Genomic DNA, 22937 nt, shown 5'->3' with positions numbered 1-22937 from the left:
TGACCTTTGTGTATCGCATTAAGATGACTATTTTGTGTTTTATACAGTCCATAATAGTACTGTACTTGCCACAAAATCCTGCATGGCAAGTATGTTTTTCCAACAAACCCTCCCTTTTGGCTCCTTACAGATACATTTGGTTTAGAGCTTTCCTGAAATTAAGAGATGTGGGTCTGCAGCACCTCAGTATATATATTGCCTCCTCTTGCTGAATACTGGTACAATAATCCCAGAGGACCAAGATTTTGGAGCTAGTACACAGACACAAAAGGCTTTCCATAGTGAGAACTACATTTTAGAAGGTCCATCAGTGCCATTTGCCTGACCATGTTTAAGTTAAAGCACTAGGACATCACAGATCTCAGTTGGTTCACAGCTCAAATGCATCTTCTGCTTGGCTTCCACTTCAAGGCACCTAATGAGCCAGCAGTACCACAGAATCCTTGGAATCGCTCACATTATTTGAACTATGAGCCAACATCCACCACACTTCCTTAAATGTGACAGAGTAAGGTCTGTTTACAATTATCAGTGTCTTTTAAAGGTACAGGGAAAACGTCTTACCACATCCATGATTCCACTCAAACATTACGCTTTGAGGGCTTTTGTTTATTTATCTGGTGAGGTTGATGTCCCACCTTGGCCTTAAATTGCCAGTCACATTCATCCCTTAAGCTGGCATGGTACGTAACATGAGTGGACATTCTGACAAAGCTACTCTACCAAACCTTCTGCCATAGAGCCCACCCTGCCAGATCTACAAGCTGAAACCTTGAGTTACTTATTATGACTGCACTGTCTTAGCCCTCGCCCCCTTAATGAGAAATGCACATTAATTTCACACAACCCCTCCATGGCACTGAAGTGTTCTATTAAACAATAATATAAACTATACATGTAAAAAATAAAATGTCTAACAGTGTCATACGGAAAAACTAAACAAACAGAGCAAGGAGAGAAGTACAGATAGGGACACACTTCAATGTCAAATTATAACAAAATCTGAAAGCTCTAAAATACTGCAAGGAAAAGATTAAACTATAACATTCCCATAGGAAAAGTAGTATAGGCAGTCCATCACAGAAGAACACTAAATGCACACGAAGCAAAATTGTACTATTGGTTATGCTTCACAGAGGAAGGAGTATCACACAAAGATTGAGTTAAACATACCTGTGCTGTGTGAGTACATTTACAGCTGAAGGGTGATTGGCACAGTAAGCAAGGTAAAGACTTTTCATTTGCGACATCAGATTTAGAAAACATCCTCCAACCCTCTGCTGAACTTCAGATAATCTAAGTGAAAAATACAACAAAAATATTTATGCAAAATGATCAGATAACACCGATCGATCACAACAATCACACCAAACCAACCAACTTTAACTGAAAGAACAAAAGGGAAAAAAAGAGAACACTGCTTTTTATTACACATCTTTTGAGATACTTCTATGTCTGTGAAAGCAAGTTGGGTAAAATAAGGCTGGCTAAACAATCTCAAAAGACAAAGTGAAAGAAAGTAAAGACAAATACATTTGAGTGGGTTACAGCTTACTCGAACGCTAGGAGTACAACTTAAATCAGAGGAAGACGTATTTGATTGACACCAAATACATGGTCTTTTGGGGCCGGGATGTACTGGCAGTAACATGGATTGCCTGGGCTATGAAAAATGGATTTCTTAACTTGGCGTGAGGGCTCCATTTTGTCTATTTGTTCTGTACTACGAACAAAATTGTATGCCTTCTTCACTTGTTTAACTTCATTTGTTGCAGATGTGAAACTCTGTAGATGAGTTAAACCGCCCTATGTTCTAGAAATGTTATCTCTGTGTTTGAACATCCTGTTCTTGTGGTTTAAAGGTGCTACAGGAAATTTTGCGTGAAGGCATCTGAAAATTGTGCCGCATGTATAGTGTGGTAAAGTGGGGGTGTGGGGGGTGTTCCATTTTGATACTCTTTGGAGGTGACCGCTGCAGCCAATAAAATGCTATCTTGAAGCATAAGCCGAATCCTTGTATTCTATCTTGTACAAATTCAGCCTCTTACAAGAAGAGACTCATAAATTTATTTCACAAACTTGGTGGCCCCTCAGGGACTCATGGAGAGAAATTCGACAGACTAAAAGGCAGTGACAGAGGAAGGAGACCGGAGACCGCAGATTTTGGGGGCCCCTGCTAAAAGACAAGTTTCTTGCAGCCGCCATCTGACGTCCCCAACTTCCATCCCCTGTAAAGAATTTCTCCCACTGAGACCCAGTAGGAGGCCAAGGAGACATTTGACCTCAAGAATATGAGGATACGGACCCAACATATTTGGTGAGACTGTCCCCAACTTCCATCCCCTGTATAATTTCATTTGTGGCAGATGTGAAACTCTGTAGATGAGTTAAACCACCCTATGTTCTAGAAATGTTCTCTGTGTTTGAACATCCTGTTCTTGTGGTTTAAAGGTGCTCCAGGAAATGTTTGCGTGAAGGCAACTGAAAATTGTGACGCATGTATAGTGTGGTAAAGTGGGGGGCGGAGGGGAGTTCCATTTTGATACTCTTTGGCGGTGACCGCAGCAGCCAATAAAATGCTATCTAGAAGCATAAGCCGAATCCTTGTATTCTATCTTGTACAAATTCAGCCTCTTACAAGAAGAGACTCATACATTTATTTCACAAACTTGGTGGCCCGACAGGGAATGGAGAGAAATTCGACAGACTAAAAGGCTGTGACAGAGGAAGGAGACCAGAGACCGCGGATTGTGGGGCCCCTGCTAAAAGACAAGTTTCTTGCAGCCGCCATCTGACGTCCCCAACTTCCATCCCCTGTAAAGAATTTCTCCCACTGAGACCCAGTAGGAGGCCAAGGAGACATTTGACCTCAAGAATATGAGGATACGGACCCAACATATTTGGTGAGACTGTTCTATGTCAATTGTAACTTGTAAACTTGTATCCTGGTATTGACGTCATTTTCATCCTGGTATTTGATCTTGGTACTTGTTTGTGACCTTTTCATAGGTGAACTCCGCAATTAGGACCACCATGAGTAAGTTAAAGAAATGCATTTCTGAATGTTGTTTTTGTTTCTAGACCCCTCGTCTATATCCGTGCCAGCCGAGAGTAGTCCAGCCTGGACAGTAATGAAAAAATGTGGTGCGGGCCCGACCCTCTGGGGGCCAGTTTGGCACAAGTATACAAAGAAAGGGGGAGACAGACAGTGGCCGTTAAATGGATCCTTTGACGATGACCAATTACATTTTTTACAACAGACATTTAAGGAAACTGTTAGACAGACAATGTGGGACAGTTATTAGACCTGGGAAAAAGAGGCTAGAAAAGGGCCATGAGAGAGGCCAGGAATATGAAGAAAGAAAAAAAACACAGTCAGCCTTGAAACTTAAAGAATATACTGACGTTAAAAGAGGGAGACAGTGAATTTAGAATGACTACAAATAAAATGTATCAGTCAGAAAATGACATACGACAAGGGATTACATAGGACGAAATGTTGGAGAATATTTTGGACAGTATTCCGCCTTATGTTTCCGTCCAGTCTTATGCTCCAGTGCAAAATGTTAACGTTAATATCCCTAATCCCTTTCCTCATGTTCCAATTCCTCCTCCCCTGGATCTGCCCCTAATATCCGCAATGTTGGCCATCAGGTTCTTGGCCCTCAAATATATAATCCGGCCCAGACTATAAATATTCCTTCCAACCCAGTCCCCATACAAGCTACACAAAATGCTGCTATACTAAACACTACAATGGGAGGAATACCTCAATTGAATAGTACTCAAAGTATAAAGGTGACTCCACAGATTCATTCTAACATGCAACAAGGAACTATTTGTTATACTTCACAACATTAACCATACATTAGTAACAATGTTAAATATAAGAAATACAAGAAGGGACACAGGCCCTCTTCTATGGGACACACTTCAGACACCACTCCATGTAGTGCTCGGAACGAACCTACGATGACGTTTTCTCGCATTAGTTTGCAAGACGGTCTCCTGTCTGAAGTAGAAAGAATAAGTAGATCCCGAACAAATGAAATGGCCTTGCCGGTCACTGTAAACAGGTGGATGACGGATGCTCCATATACAAATTTATCCATCTTTTTACATGAATTTCAAAAGTATAATGATTTTCAGCAACACTGTCTCTTGGACTTGATGTCTAAAAGAATCAAGGGGGATGTTTAACATGGCCTCTATTGACAGAATAAAGGCAATTGAGGAGCAGACTGGCCAACAAATGTTTGCAGATAAATTCATTAATAAAATGCAAAAGGACCTCTGTGATTATTTAAAGTACTGAAAATGTATGGCCAACTAAGAGCCCGTCAGAATACCTAGTTATGGCCACATATTATGAAAATGTGTTCAGAAACAAGACAGAGTTTGTGATAAGAAAAAGGATTTGAAGACAAAAACATTAATGCCACAGGCCTCCCTAATCAGGCCCAAGGTACAGTGCAAATGGAGAGGGCAAGAGGACGTGGACGGTGGATTGGCAGAGGGCAAATAAATACTCATGCACAACAGGGAATGAGAGTCATACCTGTGCATATTGTAAACAAGAAGGGCATTGGAAAGACACTTTTCCAGAATTACAAAATTCTGGCCAAGGAATGCAGAGAGGAATGGGAAACAGGAGAAAACAGGGAGGAAGAGGTGAACGATCTAGACAAGATTTTGCTGCACATTCTCAACAACAGATGCACTGTAATTACTTTGACAATATGGACTAGGAATGCCCACGAGAGGGAGAGAGAGATTGGCAATTCCAATAGATCAGCGGGGACCGTATGTAGACATGCAGGTGTGTGGTGAAGAGTAGCCTTTTTGTTAGACACTGGAGTTACCCGCACCTCCGCCATCCACAGCCATTTTCCTGGTACTCCCCTCTCTGGGTCTATTAATACTTCACTTGGATTTGCTTGAATGCCTGTACGAAGCCCCATATCAAAGCCTTTGGATGCTACTATTGGACCTTACAGTTTTCCCCATTCATTGATTTTCACTGAAGCCTCTGACGAAAATCTGTGAGGGCTGGATTTGTTAAAAAACGTGCATTCTCATATTTATTGTTCCCCTGATGGAGTATATGTGACAATTGCTAATCCTTTCATTTAAAAAAGTTACCCTGTTCTTTCCTCATCTAATATACCGCAAGAGTTGTCACATATAGATCCGTCTCTTTGGGCTACAGGTAAAAACGATGTGGGTTTCATAAACATGGAACCAGTCAGGATACACGTTAAAGAAGGCACATCCTTACACCTCATACCACAGTACACATTATTCCCTTAAGCTGAGGAATGACTTTTTTCCATAGTACAGTACCTCCTTGATAAGGGTATTGTGAAGGAGAGTTATGGTAGTCTCTGTAATTGTCCCATACTTCCCATCATAAAATAACAGTCCTACTGGACAACAGACAGAATATAGATTGGTTATTCGCCTGCGAGTTATTTACAAGATATTACCACCACAATAACCAGTTGTACACCAGATGTCACTACACTGTTCACATGATTTCACCCACTGCCAAATGTTTATCTATAAAAGATTTAAAGAATGTTTTTTTTAGTATATCCATTGCGCTCTAAAAAGCCAATTGGACTCTTTAAAATCACCAGAGTGCAATGTTCTTTTACAATACATTGATGAACTTCTCATTGTACCTGACACACTTGAACAATGTGAACAGGCCACATCAGAATTGCTGTCACATTTAGCCACACATGAAGAAAAGGTCTCCCTATCTAAGTTGCAATGTTGTCAACAGAGGTGTTCTATTTAGGGCACCTCCTGTCGAAGGAGGGTAGACGACTTGACTCGCAAAGAATATCAATAATTTACAATTTACAACACCCACAAACATAGAAAGATGTTTGAGGTTTTATAGGTATTACCTCATATTGCAGACAATGGATACCTAATTATTTCCACATGGCGAAACCTTTGGTTGCACTCACTCTCAAAGATGTACATGTACAAAGCACTTGGAATGATGAATGTGAAAGAGCCTTCTATGAATTGAAAAAGGCTTTGTGTAATGTACCTGTGTTAGCCACCCCAGAATTTTCAGAAACCATTTACCCTATTTGTGCATGAAAATGAAGGTTGCAGCCTTGCATTAATGACACAATCACACAGAGACAAAAACAGACCATGTGCTTATTTTTCATCCAGTTTAGACCCAGTAGCACGATCATTGCCACGTTGTCTCAGGACTGTAGCAGTAGTGGTGACAGCAGTAAAACAGATTGAAGTATATGTACTTAGACATCCATTAACTGTGATGGTACTCCATGCTGTAGATGTCCTACTGAATAAAAAACAGACACAACATTTGACAAATGCTAGGTTGACAGGCTATGAACTCACTTTGTTTTCTCTGCATATCTCACTATGGAGATGTAATGTTTTGAACCTGGCAACTATGTTACTTTTACTTAAATGAAGTGTTACCAGAAGAAATACATGACTGTATTATCCGAACAGAACAAGAGACCAAAGGTAGAGTGGACCTCACTGACAGGCCACTGGAAGAGTGGGATGGCAAATTGTATGTTGATGGTTCCTACTCATAATTATCTGATGGGACCACAATTGCAGCCTATGCTGTTACTACATGAAGATAATTTACAACTCTGCTCAGGCCACAGAATTGATAGCCTTGACGCAAGCAGGTGAATTGAGTGATGGTTTAAAGGTTAATGCGTACATTGACAGATAGTATGCTTTTGGCGTATTACATTCTTTTGGCAGATTGTGAAAGAAGAGGGGGTTTATGACTTCTCAAGGAACACAAATACGTCATGGTGAACTCATTGTAAGATTGTTAAATGCTTTAACGCTACCTGAGAAATTGGCTGTGGTAAAATGTTCAGTTCACAAGAAAACTGAGAACGATGTAGGAAAAGGAAATGCATTTGCAGACAGGACAGCGAAACATACTGCACAAACTGAGTACAGTATCATGTATGTGACAGGGACAGTTAGATGGTTACCAGAAGTTGGCATGATGAACCAGACAATAGATTGTGTAAAGGATATTCAGGACGCACCTACTCCCGAGGAAATATAGTGAAGGATGTTGGATAGACAAGACAAAGAAAAGGAGATGGATGTTACCTAATGCTTATGTGAATGCCATAGTTTCCTCAGCACATGTACCTGCACACATTAGCTCTCAATGAATAGTGGATACATTGGATCAAGTATGGCATAACAAGAACATACCAAAATATGCACATTCTCATGTACAAAGGTGCATCATATGGCAGACATACAAAGTAGGAAAAGGCACATGTACCTGCACACATTAGCTCTCAATGAATAGTGGATACATTGGATCAAGTATGGCATAACAAGAACATACCAAAATATGCACATTCTCATATACAAAGGTGCATCATATGCCAGACATACAAAGTAGGAAAAGGCACTCTTGTCCCTAAAGGAAATTTTGCACCACCGGACTTGCCATTCGAAGTCCTGTGAATTGATTTTGTAGAAATGGAACCAGTGAACAAGAAAAGGTATATGCTGGCGGTAATATGTACCTTGTGTAGTTAACTGAACAATTGGGTTCTATCCACGAACAGGTCAAGGAGGCACTGCCCAGGAGACTTGAGGGCTCTGGACACTCCATCAAGCCAGGAGATTGGATCTTTGTAAGGAATTTCCAAAAGAAAAAGAGCCTTGAACCCAGGTGGAAGGGGCCCCTGCAAGTTCTCCTGGCCACCCAGACTGCTGTGACATGTGATGGGTAGAAGAACTGGATTCATGCATCACATGTAAAAAAATAAATGTGCCTTTTGCCTTTACCTTATGACCAGTGGGTATTAGACAATCACCCGGATACCGAGACTGAGCACATTCCGTACCAAGTTCCTTTTGGGAATGGGGAAGTGATTTTAAATGGTGAAATCAGGACACCAGAAGAACACACTGTCAAATCTTCTTCTCCTGAACTTTTTTGATTCTGAGATACATGGACATAGATACGATTTGAGGAATAGGGTACGGTTGAACTATAAAAAGACATAAAGGAAGAAAACTGTCCCAGGAGGGACTGCACCCCATGACGGTGGTCAAGAATGCCAACGTCCAGACCAGTACATAAGCTGGCCAGTGAGGCTTGGAAGTAAAGGACACAGGGGATTATTATGTTTTTTATCTTTTAAGAGTAGAGAGGGAAAATGGCGAGGTATGACAATATTCTGGAGGAGAAAAGGGTAATGAACAAAGAAAAGACGGGGTATCGTAATATTTGCTGCACTGATTTATATTTGTTTACTCATATTGGAGATGTTTCTATTACTGGAATGGTACAAAATGTTCACCTCACAGCAAAAAGGGCGGTCTGTGAAAAATGGATTTCTTAACTTGGCGTGAGGGCTACATTTTGTCCATTTGTCCTGTACTACGAACATAATTGTATGCCTTCTTCACTTGTTTAACTTCATTTGTTGCACATGTGAAACTTTGTAGATGTGTTAAACCGCCCTATGTTCTAGAAATGTTACCTCTGTGTTTGAACATCCTGTTCTTGTGGTTTAAAGGTGCTACAGGAAATGTTAGCTTGAAGGTGTCTGGTAATTGTGACACATGTATAGTGTGGTAAAGTGGGGATTGCAATTTTGCAATAAAAGACATCAAAGGCTAAGGAAAAGATCAGTTGCTTTGGCCAAAGAGTTCCATTTTGATACTCTTTGGAGGTGACCGCTGCAGCCAATAAAATGCTATCTCGAAGCATAATCTGAGTCCTTGTATTCTATCTTGTACAAATTCAGCCTCTTACAAGAAGAGACTCATAAATTTATTTCACAGGGCACACACACAGTGGTGGAGGTGACCGCTGTTGGCCCATGACAGCAGAGCGCAAGAGGTGGACGGGGCCTGTAAGGTGTAGGATCAAGCTTTGTGCACCACACACAGAAGTTCCAAGTTAGCTTAAGCAACAACAGGGAGAACAGACTGATGCCCAGCAACACTGGCTTGGTGTATGGTGCTCTTGGCGGATACAGTCCATGCTCTCCTCAGATCCCACCCACCAATTTTGTGTGCCATGCGGATTGCGTGCCAGGCTTCCTTTTACCACATAATATTTCATTTATTGAACAAAGCTCTGTTTCTTCTCCCCATCTGGGTGCCTCTCTGCATCTCTGGGTGGAAGAGCTGTTTCTGAGTAATCGAGATGCTTGTAAAAGAGTTCCACGCTGTGGTGTGACTGTTTGGTTTGGTATGTACCACTTGCATTCTTTCTTACCACTTTGAGTCTGGATACGGTGTACTGTTACAGGACTCTTGCTGAATGGGTTCAAAGTGGTCTGTAGTTATTGTGTTTGATAAAACAATGTCTGTTATTTAGTCCTATCATGGATCTTTGTGGTGCTATATGTAGATGAATGTGTGTCCATAATGGCTTAGCTGTTTATTCCATTACACTAGGGCTACTTGGTTATCCATTATTCTGCATAAAAAGCATCATTAGGTAGTTTTAAGTTGTTGATGCAATATTATTTGCATGTGACTGCAGCATGTTTAAGCCAACTTGTTCAGAAAGGTTCTTTTAAGTAGGATAGGGAGGGGAAATTAACGGGCTGTTGAGGTAGCAAAATACAGATTTGGTGCTATTATGCATATGAAGTGCAAAGTTGTGTGCCTAATGAAAAGCTTGGTTTGGAGTTAAGAATGAACATAATTTATGGATGAGCTGTTGAGATTTTATCACTGAGCCTACTTTTTGTGGTATTTCAGAAGGGGCTGCAGACGCTTGTATGGCCTTTCTGTAATACCGATAGAGCTGGTGTACATGTACCATGAGAACTATCCTAAGAGGGCATTTCATCATTTGCACAGGGATGTGTTCTTATGCAAATCAGGCAATCACTTTGCCTGTGCACCCGCACTGTACAACTGACACAGGTGCAGAGGGAAGCATGCCCTTAGGTGTCACACTGACAGTGCTTTACAAAAAGGTGGCACATTATCATTACACCCCCTGAGGGTAGCCCTTGTGAGAGGTATAAAGGGTGGGTCCCAAGGATCTCCCCCTCCAAACAACCCTACAAAGTGATCTCTAACTCTTCTTTAAAGTGCAAGAGTGTTGCTGCCTCAACAAAGAAACACGGAGCAGTTCACGGCTGCCCTTGGGACAGCACATTCATTGTAATGGAGTATACTGTCCCTGTTTGTACCTGGTGCACCTGCTTTAAGGTGCACCGTGGCACCAACAAGGGCAGTGCATCTTATTTGTAATAAGGGTCCAGCTGCTATATCAAATTTATAGATAAACATTGTTTATAGAACGATGCAGTTACAATGTATGTCTTCTAAAATGGATTGCCATTTCAAGTCTACAGCATTACTAGTTTATTTGAAGTGTCAATGTTATAAAGTAGTTTATGATACTCGCTGTTCTGTTACTCATGAAAAGATATGCTCCTCATATTCCAGATTACTGATCCTCCTGTAAAGAGGTCGTCCCCACGTTTAAGATGTTTCATGGAAAACAAATCCCAAAGATCGCACCCAGAAACTTCTGCTGCAATGGGGTTAACAAGCATGCAACAAACAGCAAGACACAGCTCAGTGACTGACTGGGAATAATCCAGTTCCCTTTCAACTCTGGGAGATGTCTGAACTCAGTCACAGTCCGTGCTGGTGGTGGTAGTATGTGATGAGCAACTGGCACACCAATCGCACCCCTGAACTGAATGAAGGGTGAATACTAGAGGGCTGGAAATAAACAGTTATTTATATAGAACTGTTTTTAAGATACCAGAGTGCAAAACATGAGCCACCGCCACAAACACTCAGAACCAAGAGGGAAGAGGTGAGGAAGAACATCATTAAACCTACATGTTAGGCATCACTACCACAAAAATATAAACCACCACCAAACACTCTGGGGGGAGGAGTGTGTTGGTTAAGTCTGTAACAACGTTCGGGTTGCAGCTTGAAAATACAAATCTAAACCTCATCCCAACCTTCAAATGAAGGGCTCGGGATGGGAGCAGGTGCTGGGTATTCTAAACACAGAGTGAGCACAGCTAACGCTGCTCGTTTAGAAATCATAAACCCTACCCCTGCCCAGTTTTTTACTCCCAGCCCTACTTGATGCTGCACCAACTAACCCCGATTCCCACAGATCAAAAATACCAATATTCAGCTTTCAAGTTGTATTCATTTATGTGTGATGCGCTCCTTTAAAAGTCGTTCGACACTCGTGCAGATTTCCAACTGAGCCCTGCAGAATTCACACAGGCAGCAAACCTGTGATTTTTTTTATCCAATCAGACTGCTGCCACTTGTGCAATTTAGATGTACACTCTGTGCTCCAGCTAAAGGTCTTCAATTACATTTTAGCCTTATGGTTCAAAACTAGAAAACAGTGATTGTGTACGCTTCAATTCTACTGGCATTCTATCAGCGACTACTCCGTGTCGCTCGAATTTATATCATAAACCGCTGGAATGTAAAGTGTAACGTGAGTGGATAGACAAAATGATAAAAACCTATTCCCAATATGGCGAAAATGTCTCCATTTGAATGGTTGTGTCATTCTTCTTCGGAGATAAACTGAGGTAAACGCAAAGTAGTGTGGGCTTGCTTGAACTACTATTATGCATATGTCATTTTTAAGTCTGGCCTTGTACGGCAAAGTCACGCAGCACAATGCTATCGTAGATAGAATAAGCACAACATAATACATTACGTGCAGTAGACAGATTATATAGTACATCTTTCCTTCCTTCTTTATCTTCATATGCCAACCGCACTAGAAAAGATCAGTCTTATTTCAAAATACCATCTTAATGTAAGGATTAAGTGCCAGGTTCTAATTATAGGCACCTCTGGAAATTTTCTTTATGCGAAAGTGAGGATTGTATACAAAAAGAGGAACTCAACTTTATCTTCTGAAAGCAAATACTGATGAACTCTGCACGAGCTTTTGTTTAGGCCCAATGCTATTTCTTTCTCACCTTATGCTATTCCCAGGTTTGATGTACGATTCCACCCTCTAGGAAATGAGTTACATCTGAAAAGTACACTCAATCATCACACTCTTCTTCACATTCAATTACCTGTCTCCTATACCCATCTACGCAGTACGCAATCATTTTCTGCTATCTTTTTCGACGGCATTGTCAAAGCCTACAAGGTCTAACCTTAACGAACTAACAGTAGTTGTGCATAAAATGTATGAAACTGTATTTGTTCAAGGCTATGTTTGTACATCTTAGCCAGATGTAGTGCATTTGTCAATGCTGGTTTAATTTTTGTGTTAGATATCAGAAGTAGCGCAAGCACAGCATTAACAAGCACTGGCAAAGCCAATAGGTCTCACCTATACAAGGCTATTGGCTTTGGCAATGTGTGGTTGCCATGTTGTATACCAGCCTGGCTGCTGTTCAGTATGACTAAAGGTTACTGGTGTGGAATGTCGCAGAGTGGACTAGCGGGAGTAAAGTGACGCAGAGTTGAGTAAAGGAAGTAGAGTCCAGTGGCAGAGTGGAACAGGGTGGAGTGTATTGGAGTGGATTGAGTTATTGGGGTGGACTGGAGTAGAGAGGGGTGGATTGAATTAGGGTAAAGTGGGGTGGATTGAAAGCAGTGGGTTAGATTGGATTAGGAGGACTGAGTGGATTGGAGTGGGGTGAACTGGAGTGGAGTGGGGCGGATTGGACTGGAGTGGGATGGGGTGGGCTGGAGTGGAATAGGGTGGGCTGGAGTGGAGTTGGGTGGATTAGAGATGGGTGGATTGGATTGAAATGGGGTGGGTGGGGTGAGGTGGATTGTGTGGGGTGGATTGGAGTGGGGTGGATTGGATATGTTCAATTGGATTTCGGTGTGGTAGACTGAGTGGGGTGGACTGGGGAGGAGAGGGGTGAGGTGGACTGGAGAGAAGTGGGGTGAGGCAGACAGGAGAGGGGTGGATTGGAATGGAGTGAGGTGGATTTGAGTGGGGTGAGCTGGACTGGAGTGGGGTGAGCTGGAGTGGAGTGATGTGGGCTGGAAGGATTGGAGTGGGCTGGAAGGAACTGGGGCGGGTTGGATTCGGGTAGAGTTGGGTGGATCAGCATATATTGGATTAGAGTGGAGTGGGGTTGAATGAAGGGGAGTGGATTGAAGGGGAGTGTATTAAGTGGGGTGGATCAGGTGGTGTGGAGTGGATCTGGGTGGGGTAGGGTAGACTGGTGTGAGGTAAATTGGTGTGGGGTACACTTGAGTGGGGTGGATTGGATGGGGTGGATTTGTCTGCAGTTGGCTGGCTTGGAGAGGGAAGGAGTGGAGTAAGGCAGTGGGGAATGGAGTAGGGTCCGCTGGAGAGGGTTGGAGTGGATTCCAGTGGAATGGAGTGGATTGCAGTGTGGTGGATTGGATTGGGGGATTGGACTGGGGTGGGATGGATTGGAGTGGATTGGATTAGGGTGGAGTGGATTGGAGTGAATTGGGGTGGACTGGAGATTGGAGTGAGGTGGATTGGGTCGGGTGGTTAGGAGAGGTGGATTGGGGTGGGTGGACTGGTCTTAGGTGGATTGAAGTGGAATGCAGTGGATTGGATTGGGGTGGATTGGACTGGGGTGAGCTGGATTGGACAGGAGTGAGGTGGGGTGGGGCTGTCTGGAGTGGGAAGGATTGGACTGGAGTGGGTTAACAGGATTTCTGTGGGGCGGACTGGATTGAAGTGGATTGGACTGGGGTGGGTATGGTGGTTTGGAGTAGGGTGGATTGGACTGGATTGGAGTGGGGTGGGTTGGGTTGGGTTAAGGTGGACTGGATTAGACAAGTGTGGTGGCTTAAAGTGGACTGGATTGGCGTAGGATGGATTGGATTGGAGTGGGGTTGGTGGACTGGAGGGGTGTGGATTGGGTTGTGGTGGATTGGAGTGGGGTGGATTGGATTGGAGCAGGGTGGGTGGGAGTGGTGTGGAATGAACTGAGGGTGGAGTGGAGTGGTGTGGATTGGACTACAATGGTGCGGGGCGGATTGGTGGAGGTGAATTGGATTGAGGTAGGGTGGACTGGAGTGGGGTGAACTGGACTGGAGTGGAGCGGGGAGGACTGACTGGAGTGGGCTGGATTGGAGTATAATGGAGTGAAGTGGTGTGGATTGTACTGGAACTGGAGTAGGGTGGATTAGAGTATGTGAATTGGATTGTTGTGGGGTGGACTGGAGTAGGGTGGATTAGAATGGAGTGAAGTGGGTTGGATTCAAGTGGACTGGATTGGTGTGGGGTGGATTCAAGTGGGAATGATGGGACTGGAGTGGGTTAGCTAGATTTCTGTGGGGCAGTGGGATGGACTGGGATAGGGTGGAGTGGGGTGGATTCGAGTTGGTGAAGTGTAGTGTGGGGATGATTGGAGTGGGGTGGATTAAGGTGGTTTGGAGTGGGGTGGATTGGACTGCAGTGAAGCAGAATGGATTGGAGTTGGTGAACTGGATTGGAGTTGAGTGGAATGGAGTGGGGTGGATTGCAATGAAGTGAGGGAGTAGACTGGACTGGAGAGGAGTGGGGTGGACTGGACTGGGGTGAATTGGGGTGGGGTGGATTTGAGTGGGTGAAATGGACTGGTGTGGGGTGGCGTGCATTGGAGTGGGGTAGACTGGATTGGACTGGAGTAAAGTGAAGCGGATAGGAGTGAATGAGCTGGACTGGAGTGGATTAGATTGGACTGTGGTGGATTGGACTGGAATGTGGTGGATTGGACTGGAGTGTGGTGGTCTGGACTGGAGTGGGTGAAGTTGATTATAGTGGGTTGGATTGGGGTGGGGTGGATTGGATGGAAGAGGGGTGGGACTGGAGAGGGGTGGGGTGGACTGGATCAGAGTGCAGTGGAATTGAATGGAGTGGGGTGGATTTGAGTGGAGTGGGGTGGATTTGAGTGGAATGGGGTGGATTGGACTGGAGTGCTGTGATTTGGAGTGGAAAGGGGTGGGTTAAGTGGGTGAATTGGACTGGCATAAGGTGACTGGAGTGGAATTTATTGGAGTGGGTGGATTAAAGTGGTTTAGAGTGGGGCGGATTGGAGTGGGGTGGGCTAGAGTAAGGGGGCGAGTTGGACTGGAGTGGATGGACTGGACTGGAATGGTTGGAGGGGATTGGAGTGGGGTGAGTTGACTTGGAGTGAGGTAAATTGGATTGGACTGGGGTGGGGTAGATTGGACTGTAATGGGTTGTGTTGGAGTGGGGTGTATTGGAATGTAGTAGGTTGGACTGGAGTGGTGTGGAATGGACATTGGGTGAAGTGGTGTGGACTGGACTGTTGTGGATTGGACTGGAGCGGTATGTGGTGGATTGGACTGGCGTGGGGTGGATTTTAGTAGGTGAATTAGATTGGTGTGCGGTGGATTGGCGTAGTTTGGATTAGAATAGAGTGAAGTGGGGTGGATTGGACTGGATGAATTGGATTGGTGTGGAGTGCCTAGGAGTGGGAAGAATTTGACTAGAGTAGGTTAACTGGATTTCTGTGGGGTTGAGTGGAGTGGGATGGATTGGTTTAGGGTGGACTTGAATGGAGTGGGATAGATTTGAGTGGTTGAAGTGGATTAGTGTGGGGTGAATTGAAGTGGGTGGATTAAGGTGGTTTGAAGTGGGGTGGGTTGGATTAGAGTAGGGTGAATTAGGATTGACTGGATTGGTGTAGGATGAATTGGAGTACAGTTGGTTGACTGGAGTGGGGTTGGTTGACTGGAGTGGGGTGGATTGGACTGCAGTAAAGTAGAATGGATTGGAGTGGGTGAACTGGAGTGGACTGGAATGGAGTGGGGTGGATTGGAATGAAGTGGGGCGGACTGGGTTAGTGTGGATTGGAACGGAGTGGGGTGGACTGGACTGGAGAGGAGTGGGGTGGACTGGACAGGAGTGGGGTGGGGTGGATTTGAGTGGGGTGAATTGGAAATGAGTGGGTTGGACTGGAATGGGGTGGATTGGATTGGAGTGGGAAGGGGCGAGGTGGAGTGGGAAGGGGCGAGGTGGATTGGAGTGATGGGGTGGAGTGGGGTGGATTGGAGTGGGGTTAATTGTAGTGGAGTGGATTGGAGTGGGGTGAACTGGGAGGGAGTGTTGTGGATTGGGGTGAGGTGGAAGTGAATGGAGCGGGGTGAAGTGGGCCAGAATGTTTTGGATTGGAGTGGGGCCAGTTGTTTTGGACTGGATTGGAGTGGGGTGGAGTGGGGTGTCGAAGGGTGGATTAGGTTGAAGTGAGGTGGAGTGGGGTGTCAAAGGGTGGATTAGGTTGAAGTGAGGTGGAGTGGGGTGTCAAAGGGTGGATTAGGTTGAAGTGAGGTGGAGTGGGGTGTCAAAGGGTGGATTAGGTTGAAGTGAGGTGGAGTGGGGTGTCAAAGGGTGGATTAGGTTGAAGTGAGGTGGAGTGGGGTGTCAAAGGGTGGATTAGGTTGAAGTGAGGTGGAGTGGGGTGTCAAAGGGTGGATTAGGTTGAAGTGAGGTGGAGTGGGGTGTCAAAGGGTGGATTAGGTTGAAGTGAGGTGGAGTGGGGTGTCAAAGGGTGGATTAGGTTGAAGTGAGGTGGAGTGGGGTGTCAAAGGGTGGATTAGGTTGAAGTGAGGTGGAGTGGGGTGTCAAAGGGTGGATTAGGTTGAAGTGAGGTGGAGTGGGGTGTCAAAGGGTGGATTAGGTTGAAGTGAGGTGGAGTGGGGTGTCAAAGGGTGGATTAGGTTGAAGTGAGGTGGAGTGGGGTGTCAAAGGGTGGATTAGGTTGAAGTGAGGTGGAGTGGGGTGTCAAAGGGTGGATTAGGTTGAAGTGAGGTGGAGTGGGGTGTCAAAGGGTGGATTAGGTTGAAGTGAGGTGGAGTGGGGTGTCAAAGGGTGGATTAGGTTGAAGTGAGGTGGAGTGGGGTGTCAAAGGGTGGATTAGGTTGAAGTGAGGTGGAGTGGGGTGTCAAAGGGTGGGTTAGGTTGGAATGGGGTGGCTTGGGGTGTCAAAGGGTGGGTTAGGTTGGAATGGGGTGGCTTGGGGTGTCAAAGAATGGATTAGAGTGGGGTGGACTGGTGTGTCGAAGGGTGGATTAGATTGGGTAAGGTGGACTGGAGTGGGGCAGAGTGGATTGGTTTGGGTTGGATTAGACTAGGGTGAATTGGACTGGATTGGAGTGGGGTGAATTGGGATTAAGTGGGTGGATTTGATTGGGGTGAGGTGAATTGGACTGAAGTAGGGCAGACTGTTTTGGATTGGAGAGGGGCAGACTGTTTTGGATTGGAGAGGGGCAGACTGTTTTGGATTGGAGAGGGGCAGACTGTTTTGGATTGGAGAGGGGCAGACTGTTTTGGATTGGAGAGGGGCAGACTGTTTTGGATTGGAGAGGGGCAGACTGTTTTGGATTGGAGAGGGGCAGACTGTTTTGGATTGGAGAGGGGCAGACTGTTTTGGATTGGAGAGGGGCAGACTGTTTTGGATTGGAGAGGGGCAGACTGTTTTGGATTGGAGAGGGGCAGACTGTTTTGGATTGGAGAGGGGCAGACTGTTTTGGATTGGAGAGGGGCAGACTGTTTTGGATTGGAGAGGGGCAGACTGTTTTGGATTGGAGAGGGGCAGACTGTTTTGGATTGGAGAGGGGCAGACTGTTTTGGATTGGAGAGGGGCAGACTGTTTTGGATTGGAGAGGGGCAGACTGTTTTGGATTGGAGAGGGGCAGACTGTTTTGGATTGGAGAGGGGCAGACTGTTTTGGATTGGAGAGGGGCAGACTGTTTTGGATTGGAGAGGGGCAGACTGTTTTGGATTGGAGAGGGGCAGACTGTTTTGGATTGGAGAGGGGCAGACTGTTTTGGATTGGAGAGGGGCAGACTGTTTTGGATTGGAGAGGGGCAGACTGTTTTGGATTGGAGAGGGGCAGACTGTTTTGGATTGGAGAGGGGCAGACTGTTTTGGATTGGAGAGGGGCAGACTGTTTTGGATTGGAGAGGGGCAGACTGAAGCGGATCCGACTAGAGCGGGCCAGATTGGAATGGAATGGGACGGACTCTGGTGGATTGGAGTGGGGTGCAATAGACTGGGGTGAGGTGGATTGGAGAGGGGTAGATTGGATTGGGCTGGATAGAAGTGCATTGGATTGGTGTGGGCTGGATTGGAGAAGGGCGAATTGGGATGGAGTGGTTGGATTAGACTGTGGTGAGGTGGATTGGATTGAAGTAGCACGGTTTGAAACAGGCAAGACTATTTTGGATTGGAGCAGGGCAGATTATTTTGTACTGGAGAGCGGCAGTCTGCAGTGGAGCAGATTGTTTTGGATTGCAGTGGGGCAGACTGTTTTGGATTGGAGTGGGGCAGACTGCTTTGGATTGGAGTGGGACAGATTACATTGGGGTGGGTTGGGAGTATTGGAATGTGGTGGATCGGATTGGGGAGAGTGGTTTGTATTGGAATAGTTTGGATTTGAGTGGGGTGGATTGGACTGGTTTGGGATGGATTGGGTTGAGAGGGGTGGGTTGAACTGAGTGGGTGGATAGGTATGGGGTGGGGTGGACTGTAGTGGGATGGACTGGGGTGTACTGCGCGATTTTGTGTTAAGGAAATTACACATATAAAGCAATGTCACTTTGCAAGATTTAAAACAAGATAATTGATATCTTTTGAGAACAGCGCCCATGAGCAAATATAAAAGAAAACATGAGTGCAAAGTGAGAAAAGAAGACTTGCTAAACTAAAAGAAAAGAGTTATCTATAGAAAATAAAACTTTATGATTTTGTTTGTCCTGCTGGGCACGTTTTTGCCTGTCATACACCTTCTGTTTGCAGAGCACTACAAGTTAAAAACAACAAAATAGTACCTCAATCACATCAGGAGCAGCGGACGGGCACTGATTAAATTGAATCAATCAGCGCTTGGTCCCTGCTCCACAGACAAGAATGGAAATGATGATATGCCTGCAGTGACCAATTACGAGGCTGTAATAAAGAGTGCTATGCAAGCCAACAAACGGTAAGCAACAGACGAGCTCCAATCCCTTTTCTGTTTACAAGAGTGTCTTGTAAGTGAGAACCATGCACTATTGCATGCTACTGGAGGATCAAACATAAAAAGTAGTGCTCAAGTTTCACGAACCACATTTTTATTGCAGGAGAGGCACCTCAAACATGAGCCGATGGAGGTCCTACATTTCACAAAAACCTTGAAATGACAGCAAAACATTGAAAACCAAACCACTTTCAATCATGGGCCCGATGCTCCCAATAGAAGTAACAATACATCTTTGGAGTCTACTAACAGTCGTTATTATTTATTTCCACTATTAATCGAGTCCTCCTTTCTAAGTGATCCACAAAGTAAGTCAGCTAAGCTGAAGGAAGGCTTCTTATTTCAGTCTCCAAAGTTTTCTGTGGCTTACTTTATATTTTGTAAATATATACATTATTTGCTGGCCACCAAGTTATCCTAAAAATGTGGCCCATGAGCATGCCTTATTATTAATAGTTCAAACTAAGCTGTGAATTAGATCGTGGTTAATTTTGTTCAGGCACAAATAAAAGAATTCTGTTTATGTTTTATGTTCCCTTGGCCAGCTGTTACCATGACTAAAGTCAGTGAAAATTCTACTGACTATTACAACTAAACTGTGGTTGGCCTCACAGTGTAGGGGGCACATGCATCCATAGTTAATTGGCCTGCTACAAGCACATCTATTTTTGACCCAGACAGATTTATTTTCGATCAGTTCTACCATGTCCTGTGTAAAACTGTAATGTATTTTCAAGAGAATGTTTACTCAACCTACTAGAAACTCTTCAGAGGCGATCGCTCGCATTCATTTAATTCAAATTCATCAACTATAAATCATATTTCTACGAATTTGTCAGACATTGTGTCCAATTGATCGATCAATGTATTGTATGCCATTAGCTGCCAAGCCAAAATTTGATTATTTCCAATGCATACTGAAGATAAAGATTCTAAGAGAATTCTAGAGCACTATGGTTAAGAATATGTAGAAGAGTCTGAGACATTGTTGTCAAGCCATGTATGTATTACTAACTGTGAGGTGTGCTGCACTGCCCGTGCAAGCAAATCTGCTAAAATTCTATGCCAAAAAATATCTCTGCTATGCTGTGACTTCACTGGTTTAGCCTGATAATGAAAATGTCACTTACCCAGTGTACATCTGTTCGTGGCATCAGTCGCTGGAGATTCACATGTTCTGCATAGCTCGCCATCTGGTGTTGGGTCGGAGTGTTACAAGTTGTTTTTCTTCGAAGAAGTCTTTCGAGTCACGGGACCGAGTGACTCCTCCTTCTGTCTCCATTGCGCATGGGCGTCGACTCCATCTTCGATTGTTTTCCCCGCAGAGGGTGAGGTAGGAGTTGTGTTGTAGTAATAGTGCCCATGCAATGGAGTGATTAAGTATGTACCTATTTAAGGTGAAAATAATATATACAAATGTACAAAGTTGAAGCTAACTTCCGAACTGCTACAGGCTCCCGGGGAGGCGGGTGGGCACATGTGAATCTCCAGCGACTGATGCCACGAACAGATGTACACTGGGTAAGTGACATTTTCAGTTCGATGGCATCTGTCGCTGTAGATACACATGTTCTGCATAGACTAGTAAGCAGTTATCTCCCCATAAGCGGTGGCTCAGCCTGTAGGAATGGAAGTGGTCTGAAATAATGTTCTTAACACGGCTTGACCTACTGTGGATTGATGTGCGGATAGCACGTCTACACAGTAGTGCTTGGTGAACGTGTGTGGCGTAGACCATGTGGCTGCCTTACATATTTCTTGCATTGGGATGTTCCCTAGAAAGGCCATGGTAGCACCTTTTTTTCTGGTTGAGTGTGCCCTTGGTGTAATGGGCAGTTGTCGTTTTGCTTTAAGGTAGCAGATTTGGATGCATTTAACTATCCATCTGGCTATACCTTGTTTTGATATTGGGTTTCCTGCATGAGGTTTTTGGAATGCAATAAATAGTTGTTTAGTCTTTCTGATGTTTTTCATTCTGTCAATGTAGTACATTAATGCTCTTTTGACATCTAAGGTATGTAGTGCCCTCTCAGCTACGGAATCTGGCTGTGGGAAGAACACTGGTAGTTCCACTGTTTGATTTAGGTGGAACGGTGAAATAACCTTTGGTAAAAATTTAGGATTAGTCCTTAGGACGACTTTATTTTTGTGTAGTTGTATAAAAGGTTCTTGTATTGTAAACGCCTGAATTTTGCTTACTCTTCTTAGAGATGTAATGGCGATGAGAAATGCAACCTTCCAGGTTAGGAACTGTATTTCGCAAGAGTGCATGGGTTCAAAAAGTGGACCCATGAGTCTTGTTAAGACAACATTTAAGTTCCATGAAGGAACAGGTGGTGTTCTTGGTGGTATAATTCTTTTAAGGCCTTCCATGAATGCTTTAATGACTGGTATCCTATATAGGGAAGTTGAATAGGTAGTCTGCAGGTATGCAGATATTGCTGCAAGGTGTATTTTAATGGAAGAGAAGGCTAGGTTAGATTTTTGTAAGTGAAGCAAGTAACCCACTACATCCTTTGGAGTTGCGTGTAAAGGTTGGATCTGATTATGATGGCAGTAGCAAACAAACCTCTTCCATTTACTTGCATAGCAGTGCCTAGTGGACGGCCTTCTGGCTTGCTTTATGACTTCCATACATTCTTGGGTAAGTTGTAAGTGTCCGAATTCTAGGACTTCAGGAGCCAGATTGCTAGATTCAGCGATGCTGGATCTGGATGTCTGATCTGTTGGTTGTGTTGTGTTAACAGATCCGGCCTGTTGGGCAATTTGATGTGGGGTACTACTGATAGGTCTAGCAGTGTTGTGTACCAGGGTTGCCTTGCCCAAGTTGGTGCTAATAATATGAGTTTGAGTTTGTTTTGACTCAATTTGTTTACCAGAAAAGGAAGGAGAGGGAGAGGAGGAAAAGCGTAGGCAAATATCCCTGACCAGTTCATCCATAGGGCATTGCCTTGGGACTGCCTGTGTGGGTATCTGGACGCGAAGTTTTGGCATTTTGCGTTCTCTTTTGTTGCAAACAAGTCTATTTGAGGTGTCCCCCAGAGCCTGAAGTAAGTGTTTAGAATTTGGGGGTGAATTTCCCATTCGTGGACCTGTTGGTGATCTCGAGAGAGATTGTCTGCAAGTTGATTCTGGATCCCTGGAATAAACTATTCCTGTGCTATTAGGCGAATGTGGTTGTGAATTGCCCATCGCCATATCTTTTGTGCCAGCAGGCTCAACTGAGTTGAGTGTGTCCCCCCTTGTTTGTTTAGATAATACATTGTTGTCATGTTGTCTGTTTTGACAAGAATGTATTTGTGAGTTATAATTGGTTGGAAAGCCCTTAATGCTTGAAAAACTGCTAGCATTTCTAGGTGATTGATATGCAGTTTTGTTTGATGTACGTTCCATTGTCCTTGTATGCTGTGTTGATCGAGGTGTGCTCCCCACCCGGTCATGGAAGCATCTGTTATTACGTATTGTGGCACTGGGTCTTGGAAAGGCCGCCCTTTGTTTAAATTTATACTGTTCCACCATAGAAGCGAGAGGTAAGTTTGGCGGTCTATCAACACCAGATCTAGAAGGTGACCCTGTGCTTGTGACCATTGTGATGCTAGGCACTGTTGTAAGGGCCTCATGTGCAGTCTTGCGTTCGGGACAATGGCTATGCATGAGGACATCATGCCTAGGAGTTGTAATATCATCTTTGCTTGTATTGTTTGTGTTGGATACATGCGTTGTATGATCTTGTTGAAATTTTGAATTCTTTGTGGACTTGGAGTGGCTACTCCTTTTGTTGTGTCTATTATGGCTCCCAGGTATTGTTGTACCTTGCACGGTAAAATGTTGGATTTTGCAAAGTTGATGGTGAAACCGAGTTTGTAGAGGGTTTGTATGATTTGATTTGCGTGGTGTAAGCACTTTGTTAGTGAATTGGTTTTGATTAGCCAGTCGTCTAGA

The 22937-nt window shown here is 44.3% G+C and overlaps 1 protein-coding gene across 4 annotated transcripts in view; it reads right to left on the bottom strand.

Annotated features, from left to right (window-relative positions):
* ARHGEF7 (Rho guanine nucleotide exchange factor 7) overlaps positions 1–22937 on the bottom strand; it is an 832785-nt gene that overhangs the window by 517296 nt on the left and 292552 nt on the right. For all 4 annotated transcript variants that reach the window (XM_069205130.1, XM_069205127.1, XM_069205128.1 and 1 more), the window contains one exon: positions 1174–1296. In XM_069205130.1, the coding sequence (XP_069061231.1) occupies positions 1174–1296 (123 nt within the window). The remainder of the gene's footprint in view (positions 1–1173; positions 1297–22937) is intronic.

Source organism: Pleurodeles waltl, chromosome 8 (genome assembly GCF_031143425.1).
Source record: "Pleurodeles waltl isolate 20211129_DDA chromosome 8, aPleWal1.hap1.20221129, whole genome shotgun sequence".
Taxonomy (NCBI): Eukaryota; Metazoa; Chordata; class Amphibia; order Caudata; family Salamandridae; genus Pleurodeles; species Pleurodeles waltl.
This window is presented reverse-complemented; position numbering and strand designations above follow the sequence as displayed.